The sequence below is a fragment of the Manis javanica genome, chromosome 9 (assembly GCF_040802235.1).
Source record: "Manis javanica isolate MJ-LG chromosome 9, MJ_LKY, whole genome shotgun sequence".
NCBI classification, from domain to species: Eukaryota; Metazoa; Chordata; class Mammalia; order Pholidota; family Manidae; genus Manis; species Manis javanica.
Genome location: NC_133164.1, coordinates 10,641,045 through 10,659,241, shown reverse-complemented (window position 1 = coordinate 10,659,241; position 18,197 = coordinate 10,641,045). Strand labels below are relative to the sequence as shown.

General features: G+C 38.6%; 1 protein-coding gene and 1 pseudogene across 4 annotated transcripts in view; both read left to right on the top strand.

Annotated features, from left to right (window-relative positions):
- UBAC2 (UBA domain containing 2) overlaps nucleotides 1–18,197 on the top strand; it is a 158,067-nt gene that overhangs the window by 6,844 nt on the left and 133,026 nt on the right. For all 4 annotated transcript variants that reach the window (XM_037024877.2, XM_037024875.2, XM_037024878.2 and 1 more), the window contains one exon: nucleotides 12,701–12,828. In XM_037024877.2, the coding sequence (XP_036880772.2) occupies nucleotides 12,701–12,828 (128 nt within the window). The remainder of the gene's footprint in view (nucleotides 1–12,700; nucleotides 12,829–18,197) is intronic.
- LOC140843346 (ADP-ribosylation factor-like protein 5A pseudogene) lies at nucleotides 12,835–17,673 on the top strand (annotated as a pseudogene).

Below are 18,197 nucleotides of genomic sequence, written 5' to 3'. Positions count from 1 at the left end.
GCGTCGAATAATAGCTTGTAGAAGATAATCAGAAGAAATCTTTGTTTTGTCTTTTACCATCTCTTTAAAATGTACTTAGCTTGGAAAGTTGTTTGCCTTTATAAAAAGGTATCAGACCTTGTGGCTTTACTCTTCAAGTTACTGATTCAGCAGCTGTTTAATGAGCACTCCTGTGAGCCAACGCCAGTTCTAGGTGCTCAGGACTCACTAATGAATAAAAGACAAAACGAACCTTTGAGTGGCAGTCACCTTAGGGAGCAGAAGTCACAAAACATAGGCTCAATTTAAAAATGGGAAGTATCCAGTTCAATATTTTAATCAACACTTCAGTCTTCAAAGGTAAGACTTCTCCATCTTTCTTCCAGTGAAGTCTTGTAGTTGGCAACCAGTCGCTGTGTGGGAAAGGGGTGCGTTGGCTTCTGTCCATTTGTGTTCTCCTCTGTGGACTATATTTTCTGCCTCTGATCCTATGAGATTCTAGGTGGGGTGGGGAGGGTGGAGGAGGGAATAGGGAGGAGCTAGGGTTGTTCTGTGGCTCTCAGAGCCTGGCCCGTGGCTGAAGCCGCTGTGCTGTGGGCCCTGGCGCCTCTGGAGGGATTCCTGTACCCACTACCCCACTCACCTGGGAGGATGCATCTTTATGTTGGTGGCTTATGTGGTGACTCTTCCTTAGCTCCTAGGAACTTGGATCCACTCACAGTTTCCTCCTGGAGGTCCTGCTGGCCTGCCTGGTGGCACTGTTGGCTGAGCCACAGCTGACCCCGCCGCTGGGCGTGCGTGGGATCCTCCTCTGCTCCGCTGGAGTTTCTGTCTTTGCCTTGGTTGTGGGTTCTGATCCCAGCGATCAATACCGCTCCCTTCCCTCTGCTCTCCAGATTTCCTTGGGTGGAAACCCACTGTACCCCCACCTCAGGAGTCACTCAACAGGCCCTTTGAGCCTCCACTCGGCTTGCTGAGAGTGTGGTTGTACTCACAGCACCTGGAGGTTCACTCTGCACATCTTCCTTGGCATGTCCTCTCCACCGTTCCACTCACTCTCTATATTCATAAGCTGACTGTGAGGGGAGTCTGAGTCATGGAACTGCTTTTGATTAATTTTCTTTGTAAATTCTGTGTGTTGGTGTGGCCCTCCCATTGGTACGCAACACTCCTTGTATTTGGCGCCTTAGTGGAAACTCTAGCTTTTCCATCTTATTTTAGTTGGATTTCTGTTTTGGGGGCCAAGATTCACTTGGCTGGCCTCTTTAAAGGTGACTTTAGCATATATGTATTTCTGCTTTAATGTCATTCATTGTTGCAGAAAAGGGTTAACTCAGCAGCCTGGCTTGCCCAAACCCTGCACAGTTGCCTTTAATGCTTGATCTTGGAGATAAACTACTTCCGCATTTCTTATGTTTTGGAGGAGTGTATCCTTAAAACTCTCAAAGAATATGCTAATTTATCCAGTGATTTTTAGCTGGAAAGGAAGGACGTGTATTAGGACAAGCTGGAGGGAGGATGCTTTTAAAAACATTTCTTTCTGTCTCAAGGTAAGATTAACCACATTATAGAAAGTTTTCAAGATAAAGAAAAACCACTGTTGGCATTTCATTTAATTTTCTTCATCTTTTTCCCCTTATGTATTATATTTTTGTTTTCAGTGAACTGATTTTCTTATTATGAAATGGGTACTTTTTCATCAAAGAAAATTCTGAAATATGGGAAAGTTGGAAGACATACAAATAGCATTTATTGACATCTTGTTTATAGTTTTTCTAGTGCGAAAATTAATATCCAAATAATTAAAAATAAAATTACCACACTTGAACACTATTTTGTAACTTGCTTCTATTTCACAGACCAGACTTTTAAAATGTAATTGCAGTGAATCTGTGTGTATTCTGCTTTTTTCTCCTTTGTCATAAGCATGTCTTTGGTGTGCTATTCTTGCAGAATTAGGTGGGTGTTTCCCTCCCTTTTTTCTATTGTAGTAATGCTGAGAGCCTCGTAATTTTCAGATGTTCCTAGAATGACAGAAGATTAAATAAAGAGTATTGTTTTATAACTTGATATATATCAACAAATTCCAGTTCCAAATGATATTTATAACTTACCCAGAAATTTAAGGGAGAAAAGATTGCTTTATTTAAGTTACCATATTTAATTTTCAGAGTAACTCTAGGTACTGTTACTGTTTTTTCCTCCGACCCCACAAATGAGTATATTGAGACTCAGAACATAATTTATCTAAAATCACCTGGCTGGTATGTGGAAGAGCTAGGATTTGAACCCAGGTTTGCTTAACTCCATAACTGAATATAAATTTATATCCTTTAAAGGAAATGATGAGAAGCAATGGCAGTATAACTTCTAAACCTTAGAAAAACATGTAGGAAAAAGAATCATCATCTGAGTCAGTGTTCTACATATCTATATAATTTATAATTTTTCATCAGTACTGTGAATTACTGTTAGTTTTATTGATGTAACACATACTGTAATCATAAATTTTTCTTATGTGGGCTCTGTTCTAAGTAGTTTACATATGGCAACTCATTTAATTCTCAGGACAATCTGATGAGGTAGGATGATGATTCTCCCCAATTTGCCAATGAGGAAGCTGAGGCACAGATATTTAAGTAACTTTCCCAAGATCACACACATAGATGGTGAGAAGCACAACTAGAATTTGAGCCCAGTTTGGCTTCATACTCTGTTTTCTGAACTGATGCACACTCCTGCTTCTCAGACCCAAGGAAATTTATTTGCATTTCTCTCTCTTAACCACTGAGATATCCCTAAGCCAGTGCTGAATGTCATAGCTCAGCTTAGCAGTGGGGCTGATTTCTGAGTCATGGAGAACTGCACCACTGTGTCCTGGCACGTTGCTTCTCATGCCTTCCCCAGGACCAGCCATTGCAGCTGTTTTCCCCTGTGCTCCAGCATGGTCCTTTTAATGGCTTTGAACCCATTCCTCCTTAATCAGAGCCAAGATTCAGTTTTGCTTTCAGTAGAGATATTTTATGTCCTAATTAGAATCTTTTTGTAGTAGCTAATGCACTATACTTATTTTTATTTGCATATTCTATTTCCCTTCACTTCCCTTTTTTAGTCAAGTTATCTTCCTTCTTCAACTTGTCTTCAATATCAGTTTTAGTAATGAAGGTGGAACCTACCTTAAATCAAGCTACTTTAAAAATGAATTTCTATAGAATTTTAATAAGTACAACCTGATAAATAATATATTGTAAATAATTTACTCCAGCATCTCTGAAATGTGCTTTGTGGAATGCTGGTACAGTAACGGACTCTTAAGTTTTTATAATTAAACAAATTGTCTTTGTATATCAATAATACCTTAATAAAAAATTGTTTTAAGTTTATTTTTATAGCAAAATTACATTGTTAATTAATTTTTCCAGCTTTATTGAGATATAATTGACAAAACTTTATGTATTTACATTATATGCTAAGTTTCGTTGTGTGTATACTTTGTGAAATGATTACTATAGGCATATTAACATCTATCACATAGTTATCTTTTTGTGTGGTGAAAACATGTAAAATATACTCAGCAAACTTCAAGTGTGCAATACTATACTATTACCTCTAGTCACCATGCTATATACATTGCTGAAGTTTTAACCCTCATTTAAATTATGATTGTAAATGAGTTATAATTTTACCTTCATTTAAATCAGGATTCTCTTTCCCAGACATTTTTCCTCAGCTTTTATGTTACATTGTCACTGTTCTCAGCCATTTTTCAGTGGTTTTGTCATTTTACTCCCTTGACTGTAGCATGACACAGTGGAAAGAGCACACTATTAATATTTGGAAAGGGTTCTGTAGTCAAGTATATCCTTAATATTGTCTACCATGTTTTTTTAAAGGTTAATAATGCAGATTAGCACATCCAAGACCCTTAGTGGCCCTGCAACAAAGAAATTTAACTTTAATAATTCTTTGTATGGTTTTTCATTATATAAAATTTGGGAAATATAAGAAACAAATTTCCATTTCATTCTACTGCCCAGAGTTTATCCCTGTTTACATATTGGTGTTGTGTAAATTTTTTCACCCGTACATATGTGTAGAAACATTTTTAAGAGCAAAATAGGGCATATATAGTTTCATATTTTGCTGTTTTCATTTAAGTTTCTTAAATGAATTTGCCCTATATTAATAATGTTCAATGTTGACTTTAACATTGTTTTGCCTTATTACAAAACTGACATGATTGCTGCCAAAAAATTTAAAAATTACACAAATATATAATATAGAAAGGAATCCATGTAATTACTCCCCCACCTAAATAACCATTGCTGATAGTTTAATGCTCATTCTTTCAGACTTCTTCCTTCTGAGTGCTTACGTATGCATTTTTTTCTTAGAAACACACGTCTGTGCACATGCACACTTTCATGGCAATGGCATTCAAATATACATTTTGTTGTGCTGCATTATCTTACAAAATCATGACTGAAGGATTATAACATGTTATATTAAAATGTTTTCTTCATTGTTTTCCCATGTAAACAATGCGGTGAACACCACATCTTTATAGCTAAATTATCGATCACCTCTTTGCATCCTAAAGAAATGATCACAAATGTGGAGTTGCAGAATTGAAGAATAGAAATGTTCTTAAGCTCTTGATCTGTATTGCCAGATCCTTCCACAAAGGATGTGTTACTACACTTTTCAGCGGTTGAAGAGTTTATCTTTCTCACAAACTCTTGGAACAGTTGGGCATGATAAATTTAAAATAATTTTTGCCAAAGAGATTAAAAAGTATTTTGTTGTCTTGATCTGCATTTTTCTGAATGCCTGGGAAAGTGAACTTTTTTCTCTCTTGCATACTTACTGGCTATTTTAATGCATTTTTTAAACTGATTTGACCATTTATTTCTTTGCCCATTTTCTTTTCTATTGGACTATTAGTGTTTTTTGGTTTTTAAAAAAGTTCACGTATAAAAGCCCTTTAATAGTATTAGCTTTTGTCTTGGTGCATGTTACAAATATTTTAACCACTTGTCAGTTGCCTTTTAATTTTACTCATCAGGTTTCTTCATAAAAGGTTTTCATTCATAAATAAGTCATTAAAATAAAGGAATTTAGGTCATAAATTTTATTTGGCCAAATTCATATTTTTTATTAAGTCCTAAATTTATTGGGAGCTGTTAAATATTCATTCTAACATTTTTTGTATCATATTTTTTTCTAATTGTGAAGATAATAAATATTGCTGGTACAAATAACCCAGAAGAATACAAAATGAAATATGAAATACTCTTCTCAATCCCAGTGACAGTTTGGAAGATATGTAGATTGTTTTTCCCCGTGGATCCTCTGTGTGTGTGTGTGTGTGTGTGTGTGTGTAAGAATGATATAAGCATATAATAAAAAATTTTTAAATAAGGATGTAATATGAATTCTTACTAAGAGTAACCACTTTCAAGTTCCTTTTTCTTTGCTGTTTCTATTATAACTACTGTTACTGCTTTAAATGATGTATTTATGCCTTTATTGATTTGTCAACTCCTGGTTCTGTTTATAGATTCCCCATAGTGAAAGATGAGGAATTTACATACCTCCAACCTCTCCTTCATCTTTTAGCTTTGGTCTCGTTCCCTTATAGTAATTACCTTTATAATTGTAATAATGGACAAAATTCCTTTTTTTAAATTTATCAATTTTTGGCACAATCAGTAGACTCCACTGTGAAAACAAGAAATTAGCCTGAGAACATGTGTGTCTCTTCTGTACTCTATGATTCCTAATTTGTGACCTGCTGTGTGTATTTACAGTGTAGTGGTCCAGCTATCACACTGCACGTGTGGCACTTATGCTACAAGAGGTTGGTTTAAACAGGATGTGGGCCCACCATTATGAACCACCAAAACAAATAAGATAATGACTCCCTTTTCAGTTCTTTTTTGCCCAGATTGTATCAAAGAGAAAGTCTCAATTAGGTGCTAGAGTGAAATACCTTTCTAATAGCCGCTAACAGGAAGCAGGCCCATAGCTCTCTGTGGTAAAATGTTAGTTAGAATTTAATAAAGTGTGTTTATTTTTATAGTTACCACCTACAGATGACAAAGTGACACTTGTTTTGCATTTATTTACATAAAGGAAACTTTATGTTTTTAACTAAATCATAGTAAAGCGATTTAAATAAAAATATTAAATAATAGAATCGGTTATACTGTGATACAGCAAAAATTGTGGTGCTATGATGGGAATGATTGAAGTTTAAGAAATACTCTACTCTGATGAATAATTCTGATTGCTCATGTTCCTCCCCAGGCCTTGGTGTTTGTTGATTAGTTCCTGGGACTCGTTTGGGAGGAGACATTCCTCTGGTGTTTCAAGGGTTCTTTTATGTCAGTATGACTTTGGAAAGGAGGGAAAGTGGACAGGTGTATGAGTCTGTCTTCTTGAATTGAAATTTTATCTAGCTCTTTTTAGTTTCATTGCTTTTGTTTGATTCCTTTACCCCTTTGGAACTGATTTTAGTGTTTAGAGTTTAAGTGGGGCTTTTTGTTCCCATCAACTAGCCAATCTTAGCACCAGTGGTTAAAGATGTTTATTAGCATCTCTACTCATAAGCAGATTAGACACTGAAAGGGCATGTACAGGATTTTAAGACTTTTGGGGTTGGTTCTCTCATGATTTTTCATCGGAGAGGAGTGGAAGATGTTTCTTGGATCATCAAAGTTTTAAAATCAAAATTGGGTTTTTCCATCTTGCGGATATGTGTTGTTTGCACCTTTTCCCCAAAGAGACCAATTTAGTCTACATTAATCATCTGAGAAGGTAACACTTTCTCCTGCTTACTTCTTTTGGCTTTCAAAGTTATTTCATTATAATTGTATTCCTTTTCCAATTAGAACTTAACAATTACTGCTTTTATACATAATGAAAGACTTTATGTATGTGTAAAATCTCGCTAGGAAGGATAAATCCAAGTAGTGTCCAGCATGGTGGCAGGACCAAAATGAAAGCATAGGTGACTAATGCCACTGATACTGACTTGCAGATTTGAAACACTATTTTCTGGCATGCCAGCCTTTATTTTAGGCTCTCTTGGAGAACTTCCTTTTTAAAATAATTTACCTTTTCTTTTTTCCTAATTCACACTGCCTAAATATTTTAGCTGTGGAATACATTTTTGTATCTAGAGGGCCAGTCCTTCTCCTCGCTTTCTTTTTGTTGCTCTCTTTTGGAAACTTCTTAGCCTTTTTTCCTGTTCATTTTCCTCATCAGTTTTAAAGCATTGGTCCTAACAAGTGTTTATTGGCTGCCTTCAGGAGCCACGCCCTCTGCTCAGTTGTTTGGTGACCTGAGTGAGGATTGGTCAGTGTGGCAGGCACTCAGGGACCCTGAATTCATCCCAGTGTATTAGAAATAGCAGATTCATGGACGGCTTAAAGCATTTTACTTTGAGCATAGTGGGGGAATAAGTGTAACAATAATATACATGGGACCTTTTGATTGCCAGGCAGTTTCATGGAAGTCTTTGTTGAGATGGTCAACAGATGGCATTTCTCTTCCCTGACTTGGTCACTGAGGATAAGCTTCGTTAAGTTTTCCTCTAAAAAGCTCACAAGCCGGGACAGTAAGTCATGGTGGAAGCAGGTGTCCCTTGCAGTGCATGGGTTACTGCACTTTGTGGACTTCCACACTTACTTTGGTTTAGTCCCTTTCTGATGAAAAGCTTTAAGGAAGTTACTTTTTGGGACTTGACTTTTTAAGATCACCGCATTCTTGTGGGAACCCTTAGTTTACCAGAGATTTGAGTTGTCAGAAGTAGGAAACCAATATGGTAGGTTATGGCGGCCTCTCTGCTCAGAGGTGTGGACCACACCGGGGTTTCTGACGAGTGAATTCTCACAGGCTGACGGTGGGGTAGGCGGTCTTGCAGGGTTGCTCCTTACTGACCCCCCAACCCCATCCTTACCCCCTCCATCTGTCTGCAGCTGTGAGGCTTCTGTAACGCCCACATGGCAAGACCTGTGGTTACTGTCTTCAGTACATAAAAGATGCATCTTTTTATTCAGGTAAAATTCACATAACAAAATTCATCATTTTAAGGCATACAATTGTTGATTTCCAGTGCATTCACATTGTGCAGTCATCACCAACCACTATTTAATTCCAAAGCAGATTTATCACCCCAAAAAGAAACCCATTACCCGTTAAGCAGTCACTCTCCATTCCCTGCTTTTCCCTGCACCTAACAACCATTAAACTGCCTTGCGTCCCCATGGATTTTTAAATTCTAGGCATTTCATGTAAATGGAATCATGCAACAGGTGCCTTTTTGTGTCTGGTTTCTTTGACTTAGCATGATGTTTTCATCCTTATTGTACCATGTATCAGTACTTCACTCCTTTTATGGCTGAATAATATTCTCTTTAAGGCTGTACAACATTTTGTTTATCCATTCTGTTGGTGGACATTTGGACTATTTCCACTTTTTGGCTATTATGATAATGCTGCTATGCATATTCAGGTTTTTGTTTGAAAATCTGTTTTTAGTTCTGCTGGGTGTATAACCAGGAGGGGATTTGTTGGGTCATATGGTAATTCTGTGTTTAGCTTTTTGATAAAAATATTAAATATACTAAAAATAGTAATAATGAAAATCCCTTTGAACCATGGGCCATAATATAAAAATATCATATTTCCTTGTTACATCTGAGAAGACTTTTTCCTTTTTGTCAGAAAGAACTGTAGTTCAAATCCCAGCCCCCTACTACTAACTAGCTATGACTTCGGGCAAGTTGCTTAACTTTTTCACCTGTTAGTATGTAGATAACTAACTGCAGCCTCAGGGTTACTGTAAGCATTCACTGAGATGACATCACACAGAAAGTGCTTTTTTTAGCACACTGCTTGGCATAAAGTAACCCACATAGACTGTCATAATTATTTTAGGATAATACTCATAGTCACCAAACCCTGACTACTGTTCATTGTCACAAGAGGTGGCTGTGTACTTAGTACCAATGAGGTGAAGGGCCCAAAAGGAAACATCTTAAACTGTTTTATATTATCTTTGTCCTAGATGTTTTGCATTTTTACTTTACATTAATGCATTGTCTATTATTCTTAAAATGTCTAACATCCCTGTTTTCAAAGGTGGAAGGATGTGGCAGAGAAGTGCCTTTTTTTCAACCTTCATTTGATCACTGCATGGGGTCTTCACGTGTGAACCACTTCCTGGCTCCTCCCAGGCCAGAAGGTTGCTCGTGAACTTACCTTATCTCCGTGTATAAGGATTTAAGGAAACTTTTTACTCAGTTATTAACTAGTCAAACAAAAATTATTTCTTCTAATATCTTAAAGTAGATTTTTATACAAAAATAAAAATCTGGGGCTCTCTTGTCCCCTCCTGGCGTGAGCCAAGAGCTCTATTCTCTCGTTTCTAGTCTGTTCGCTGTTACAACCAGTGCTGCAATGAGCATCTTTATAGCAAAATCTTTGTACATACCCATGATAATTACTTTGGGCTAAATTTCTAGATAGAGGTTTTATTGATCAGAGAGTTTATGTATAATTTAAGAACTTTTTGATCAGTTTGGTATTTAATAAGTGTTGCACCCTTCCCAGACTTCAGTGTTTTTATATCTCCATTCACAATTTCATTTACCTTTTTTGTTAAACAGGGCACCATTTTGATTTTGATTTTTGATGTTTGTGACTGTATTATGTCTTTCACTTAAAACCTGCCATGCTAGTGAAAACCCCTTTGGACTGTGGAGTTCTACGGCAGTGCAGCATAGGAAGCAGTTTTATCTGTAGTCAGATTGTCAGGGTTTGAACCTGGTTCTGCCACTCCCTAGCCATTACCACAGACACCTTCTTGTGCGGCGTTTCAGCGTGCTCTGTCTCACCTCTTATTCCGTCTATTTCTACAGTTTCATTTGGTGTAAGCCCGTCAAGTTTGGTAAAGCTTATTTCTCTGATCCTCCCATGGGACTTCTTTTCTATGGCCACTTTAGATGATTGAGGGATAATGGATGAAAATACTTTCCTGTTTCTTTCCTGGGTGATAGTTCTGAGAAACATTCACAAGGCTTCTTACAAAATCCTACAGGATCAAGCAGTTGTCAGAAACATCTGTCCATTCAGAGTGGTGCCCAACATGATAATGAATCCTTGTACTGACCCTGCCTGTTTCATTCCCTGTGTCCTTCACTCCTCCTCCCTGGAATCACATTCCAAAATAAACTACCTGCCTTCGAGCCTTTGTGTCACCCTTTTCTTTCAGTGGAATGCAGGCTCCATTGTGATCATACACAGGTCACTCACTTTTTGAGTAACAATTTTCTCGTATGTACAAATTTGGAGAGAGTAGTATCTACCTTAAGTAATTCATTCATTTCCAAATACTTACTGAAACTATGCCAGGTGCTGTTCTGGGTATGGGAATACAGCAGTGAGCAAGGACCCTACCTTCATAGAGTTTACATTCTGATGAGGGAGATAGACACAGAAGTAAACAGAGGAATTTCAAATAGAAAAAAATGCCATGAAATAGAACAGGATGATGTGCTCCAGAGCAATAAAGTCATGAGGGAAAGCCACTCTGAGGAGATGCTGTTTGAAATGAGGAATGGATGATGAGGATAAGCTAGATGTGAGAAGAACATTTTGGGTAGAGGGAATAGTAGGTGTAAAGGTCCTGAACTGTATCAGAAGCAAGGAAGTACACTTAAATGCTGTGTGTGGTACTTTGAACTTGGTAAGTGCTCGGTAAATGTTAGTTTTAGTAGTAAGAGTAGATCAAAAGGATGGATAGCCTAGTATTAACTATACAAAAGTAAGGCGCCAGATTTGCCTCATGAATTGACAAAAATTGGTTTCATAGAATAAGAGATAATTGTGCAGGATGTGAATACAGTTACATGGTACATTTTTCTTTATTGATAGGGTGAATTACATTGACTGATTTGCTTTCCATTCCCAGTGTAAACTTTACTCAGTCATGTATAGTTGGTTATGTATATTTGGATTCATTTGCTAACATAATCTTGAGAATTTCTATCTATGATCCTAAGAGATATTGATCTGTTTTCTTTTACTATCTTTATGTGGCTTTGGTATTAGGGTAATAATTGGCTTCATAAAATGAATTGGGACGTGTTCTGTCCTTTTCTCTGTTGTGGAAGAGATTGTATAAAATTGGTATTATTTATCCCTTAATTGCCTGGTAGAATTCCCCAGTGAAGCCATCAGGCCTGGAGGTTTCTTGTTGTCCATAGTAATACTATGTATGTATTCTGTGATGTGAGACTTCTTGGTTATTTGTGTGTTATCCTGTTGCTATCTGCACACTGGTTTTGTTTTGTTTTTTTTCTCATCTTAGGAGGAGGAATCTGATTTAAGTTATCACATACGTGTTTTCAGGGATTCCTTTCACCTTGGAATAACAAAGGAGCTCGCCTTGAAGCAAGGGGGCCCTTTCTCCTGGGGTGGTGTGACTGCCCTAGTAGGAGCAGTTTTCTCTATATTCGTTATTTTGTTTACTTCTCGTAACACTTTTGAGGTAGCTTCTCTTATCTTCACTTTATAGGTGAAGAAAACTTGAGATTTAAACTGCTCAGGGTAGAATTCAGTTTGGTCAAGCTCATAGCCTGGTGCTCTCCTGTACTTTTGAGGTACTAGGCACGGGGAGTCATTAGCTTTACAATGCCCTGGAGCCTTGACTGCATCCTGGTCATGAAGACAGGATGCACCCACTGTCCTGATGGTTTCCATTTAGACCTTTGCAAGATTTCACCAAAGAGGAAATAATTGGGCTATTTTATATTCTTAAACAAGTGCAATGATTACATTACCAATTATAACTAGTAAATTTATTACCAGGGAATTTCTAATGAATACAATTAAAGTATTCTTTAATCACATAACTGAGAATGTCGCTGTCACTGATACTTGCCTGTGGTGTTGCCTTTGATTTCATATGCACACGGGGCTATGCTAGGCTTTATGGCCAATATAGAGAATTCTGATACAAATTTTTCCCTTCAGGGATCTTTAATGTAGGTGGCAAGGCAAAACAGGTACAAAACCCTGACTATTCAGGTAGTACCTGTAAAGAAGGGTGCAGAGTGGGGGAAAAATCCCATAGGTTAGAATGGTTCACTGAGCCTGATGGAGAAAGTGGAAATTGAGCTGTAATTTAAAGGCTGTGTAAGTTTAAACCAGGTTCTCAAATGAAAAACTGACTTTGGTACACATGGTGGAAAATCTCAGTAGGCCATTGTTGTCAGCAATGTTAGCACTTTTAATTGCTTTTAAACTTTAAAAAAATAAAAGTTTATGTGTGTGAATCCTGTGCATGCTCAGAAGGTAAGTGGTCAGTTTGATAGAAAACATACTCCTCATCTATTTCTTTACACTTTGGTGACCTTCCTGAAAGATATTCTGTGGAAGTTACTGGCTGTAAACTTGGCTTGGTCTCATGTTAAGAGCCCAGTGACATGAAAGCCGCTGCCAGTGAATTCTACTTGTTTTCCAATGTCCTTTGATCACTTACCTCTGCAGGTAGATGTCTTGAAAATATATGTAAATAAGAAGTAAATTTCAGAGTTTGTGAACTTTGTCTTCACCTTAATTCAAATGAAGTGAATTCTCTTCTTTTTACCCATGTGGTTTTTTAAACGATGTAGAACCATCTTTCTGAAAGTGGTTTTCGCTTTCCCTCCAGACAAGGCGCCTCTGTCCAAGAGTCTTTTACTGGTCCCCAGTGCTCTGTCCCTTCTGCTGGCCCTCCTCCTGCCACACTGTCAGAGGTTCTTTGTGTATGACCTCCAAGCAGTCAAGGATGACTTTCAGGTAAGCTCTGCTTCACTGGCCTCTGGGAGGAGGGGAGGCAGAATTTTTTCATGATTTGCCCTTCCTTTATGCTGTTCGTCCTCCCTTAAGGCCTCTAAATTTGGAAGAAATATCATTTATTACTAATATTCATTAACAAGTTAATTTTCTGGTTGCATTTATTGGTATTTGTTAGCAAAGTAGATTATAATGAAGCAACTGTAGTATTTCCTTTTACTAGGCACATCTTTTCAGTTTCACCATCTAGTCATGGGAATGAAATTTATAATTTCAAGAGAATTTAAAACAATGTTAAATCTGTTTTTTTATGATTAGAGGCTGTAGCTACAGGGGGAAGGGTGTTCCTGACCTCAGGCAAGTGCCCCATGAAACTGGTGAAACCCAAATAAGTCAAGGGAAAGGGTAGGTTGGAGGAAACTTTTTTATTGCGCACAGCTTGCTTGAATTCGCTGGCCAGGCTCGGCTCTGTGCGTCTCCTCTAGCTCACGCTTTGCCATCACTGCACTCTCCCCTTCCCGTCAGCCCCTTCTGGGAGGAAATCCATTGGCAGGTACTTGGTGAGTGGCAGAACCCAGACCAATTATGTACCAGGAACAGAGGGGAGGAGAGAATGGCCGTTATCTCCCCACCCCTTGCCCCAGAGGCTGCAGGAGGCTGCAGCAGTAAACACCTACTGAAATGTAAATGTTAAGGCTAGGTGGGAGATTGTGGAAATTCTGCAGTTTACCCCACAAATGCATACTTAACATTTAAAAAACTTGCCTCAGTTTGAATATTGATTAGATGATCTGAGCTCTTCTAGCTCTAACAGATTATGAATCTGAAAATTACTTTTATAGGGTGGTTAAACCAAGAAGGAAATTGCTCTTGGGTATTTGCTGTTGGGAGGAGCAGAACTCTCTGGCTTTCAAGATTTAGGCTGATCTCTCTGAAAATGCTGATGCTGGGTCTTGTTTGTGACTTGGACTGTAAAAGGATTGTTTTGATACAAATTCCAACCTGGGGTTGAGAGGAGGTTCCCTTACACCAACAACAAGCAGTTCTGGGACCATAGCTGTGTGTCTTACAACTCACCTCACTTAGGATACACTGTCTACCTGGAGAGCATATTTCACAGGTTGAGGCTCAGCCCCACAAGACTGTCCCTTGCCCCCTGCCCCTTGCTTCAGATGCCCACACAAGCCCAGATCACTATCTGTGCTTCTGACCAACTGGTTACAGATTGGAGGTTCCAACGACCTCCTCCTCCTCAGACTTCAGATGCCATTTGAAAATTCAGGTACTTGTACTTCTGATGAACTGGCTAAAAGCCAGAGATTCCTATGACTTCCTCCTCTGGTTTGATAGATGTGCTAGAACAGCTCATGGAACTCAGAAAAACATTTTACTTACTGGATTACCTGCTTATTTAAAGGATATGATAAAGGATACAGATGAAAGATAAACATCCAGATGGAAAAAAGAAGCATGGGGAAGGTGTGGGGAATGGTGTGCGCTCTTTCCCAACGCACGGTTCTTCCTAAATTTCCATGTGTTCACCAACCCCAAAGCTCTCTGAAACCCACCCTATGGGTGTTTATGTTGCCTTCATTATAGAGGCATGATTGATCACTGACCATTAGCTATTGATCCAACCTCCAGCCCCTCTCCCATCTCTGGAGGTCATGGGGTGGGACTGAAAGTCCCAACCCTCTAATCACAAGGTTAATTCCTCTGGCAATCAGACCCATTCTTAGGTGTGATCCAAAAGTCACCTCATTAATGTAGCGAAAGCTCTTTTAAATGGCTTTCATCACTTAGAGATTCTAAAGATTTTAAGAGCTCTGTGCCCAAATTGGGGGTCACAAAGTGATAATGCAAATTATGGTATATAACCTGCCATCTTTTCTTTGCTCAATACTTGGTTAACATTTGACTCATAATAATCTACTTCTTGAACATGGACACCTTTTCTTCACAGTGATGTAATTAGTACCATTGCTCAGGTTAGCTTCACCAAGTTCCTGTGAAGGTCTTTCAGTTATCTATCCATACTGCTGCTTTCTATCAGGATATATAGTATAGCTTCTGTCTTATTTCAGTTATTATAATACAGTGGTTTTCAACCCTGGCTGCATATTAGAATCACCTGGATAAACTTAAAAGAAAATATGTACGTATATATACATTTTGATGGTAGCACCTCACCTTAGATTAACTGAGTTAGAGTCTAGTGGTAGGACCTGGGCATTTAGAAAAAATGTGTACTTTTCAAAAAGATGAGAACTACAGCTATAAGGGAAGGTAAGAGCCCTGTGGCCCTGAGTTGCTACCTTCCTGCTTTGGGGAAGTTATTTGGCTCATCTGGCTAAGTAGGCAAGCATCCCCTTCTGCTGCCCCACTTTGTAGGCATCCATACTCTAAGGAGGGTGAGTGGCCTAGGAGGAGGACAACCATTCTTCTGTCCAGGGATGTGAGCAGCCACACTCTGGTGCTAGAACCCCCTAAGCAGCTCTTAGCATATATTTATAAGAGTTACCACAGAGATCTGAGGAGTTCCAGTTCTGCCATGGGAAATCTGAACATACACATACGTAAGAACCTGATACTGTGGGACACAAGTGTACATTAATTCCCTGGGAGGTGGGGAGGTGATAAATGAAGGCGGGACCAGTAGAGGGTGGAAAATCCCTGAAGAGCCTTAGCAATGTGCATTTTCCATTTTTTATGAAGGAATGGATGACACTTAAATATAGAGAAAGGCATTTACTCCATGAAGCAGTATGAACTTCAGGCCCTTAGGAGTGCTGCCTAGGAGGCCTTGTCGGAAACTAATGCAAGGTTAGGTTGGATGAGGACAGGAGGAGCATTTGATGAAGGGCTTTATTCTGCAAGTTGAGAATCTCCCTGATTTTGGCAGTTAAGGCAGAAATCCTACCTCTGGTGTTCTTCATGTTGAAGTGCGGAAGCAGTGCTTTGTTGATTGCAAGCCGGCCATTAGTCCTCATAGAAAGCAGTCACCATCCTGGTGATACCTAGAGGTTTATTTGTATACCAGTTACAAGCTTTGGTGTCCTAGAGCAGTTACAAAACAAATTATTTACAAGTGTAACTTCTAGGCCTTCCCTGCCCGTGCAGTCGCTGCCACCACAGCTGCCACAGAGGAGCTGGGGGAGGGCAGTGACCATGAGGCCTGTTGCAGACACAGCAGAGGCAGTGACGGGTCCTGGCCTCGCCCACTCCCCGGGTTCCTAGGAAGTGGGCCGATGGGTTATGCTGGAGCAGCAAGGCCTAGGCTCAGGAGCCTCTCTCTCCTCCCCTTCAGCCTGGGCTGCAGAAGGCTGGGTGGCCCCGGTGGCTGGACAGGGTTCCTCTGCCCAAGAAGGGGAATTCTCCACCAGGATACAGAGACAGTTCCATCACCAGGAGCACAAAGTTGTTATTGTTGGGCTAGATAACACAGGGAAAACTACTATCCTTCACTGATTTTCTATGAATGAAGTTGTACATACATCCCCTACAATAGGAAGTAATGTAGAAGAGATAGTAATGAATAGTTAACGTTTCCTGTCGTGGGGTGTTGGTGGCCAAGAATCTCTTCGTTCTTCCCAGAACACTTACTGTGCTCATAGAGTTTGTAATAGTGATTGTAGACAGTACACAGAAAGGATTTCTGTAATCAAAGAACTATAAAATGTTAGCCCTTGAGAGCTAAGGAAAGCTAGATTGCTGATTCTTGCTAATAAGCAAGGTGTGACTGTAGGAGAAATCTCCCAGTTTTTGAAACTTTTATTAAAGGTCACCAGTGGCATATGCAGGCATGCTCTGCTCTTACCAGTGAGGGATTATGCCAAGGACTTGAATGGATGATGTCACCATTCAAGATTAGATGATTTCTGCTGACGTCTTCTCATAGACTTTGTATAAACAAAGTGCTGGACTTTACCTGAAAGATGTAAAAATTTATGGTTTAGATATTTTTATAATAAACTGATTTAAACTTTTTCTATAAGAAGAAAAATTAAGACAACTTATTTGAAAACAAATACAAAGTCTCACCTTCCAATTTACTTTCTCATTAGTACCTTCTAAAGCAGGTCTTAAAGCTGATTGACATTCTTCTCATAATGAATCCTCTTCGGACTTTGTGTAGACTGTGCTAAGCACAAAGGGAGAAGAAGACAGTTTTCACTTTAAGAGCTTTATTATCAGTATAACCCTCCCTAGTTGAATGTTCTCCTTTGTTTCATAAGTCAAAATACAAATCACAAATACTCAGTTTCCAGTATTTTAAAATGTAATGTTACTTATGCATAGTATTTTGCATAAAGTTGTGTATATACCTCAAGTTCAAGTTAATGGCATTGATTTATATTCTAACAAAAAGCAGATAACACAAAAATTAATAGTATCCTTAGTTATAACCATTATGACATGAGTACTGGCAGGGGGTGTTAAGTGCTATTTTGTGCTTCTTCCCAGTGTTCTCTGTATTGTACTAATCAACCCCCCAAAATCATTGAGTTATTCTTTATTTTAAAAAAAAGAAAAAGGAAAAGGCTTGATATCATGTGCCTGTTTTTTTATTTTTGCTCAGATTACATACATGGAAACACGTAACCCAACTGAGTAGAATATTTATCAAATTCTTGGCTTAGTATTACTAATGGGCAGAATTACACACTGAACAATTATTTGATTTTTCCCTTTATTGGACCTATGCCATCTAAATTATTCAGTAAATTGTTAATCTATTAATCAGCTAATCATTAATTGTGATTAAAATTATCAACAGATTTTTTTTTGGCATAAAAAAATAGAAGTGTAGCTTCTAGTTTTATTTGTCATTAGCTGGAAAAAAAATGGAGCTTTATACACCCAATTTGTTAAGTTTTAGTAATTGAAAAGTCTTAATTTCCTTAATCTTCCAGATTTTCCTAGTGACTTTCAGGGCTCAGCCATGAGTAAAATACTTTTGTTAGATTTTTAAATGTGGGGATAGGAGACTTGGTACTGTCTTTCATGTTTTCTGCACCTGCTCTTCTGCAGATGACAGTCATCTTCATCATCTTATATTTGTGAAGTATTGGACAGCTTACAAAGTGCTCTCATGTATTCCTTCTCACGTGATCATGTTGATGGTAGTATGTGCTGGCCTAAAGTTTCAATGTGATTCTGGTGCAGTCATGGAATTTCTGCAGGAGAAAAGAGATTTGGAGATGTCACCTGTGTTCCACCTGTGTGCCCATGATGGTCATTGCTAACTGCCTGGTGCTAGTTCTCCTTGATCCCAGCTATGACCTTAACATAGATTTGTGGGTGGCCATCCCCATTTTAGCAAGATTGGCAGGTGAAGTGAACTCTAGTGGCCATTCCTGAGCCTGTCCAGA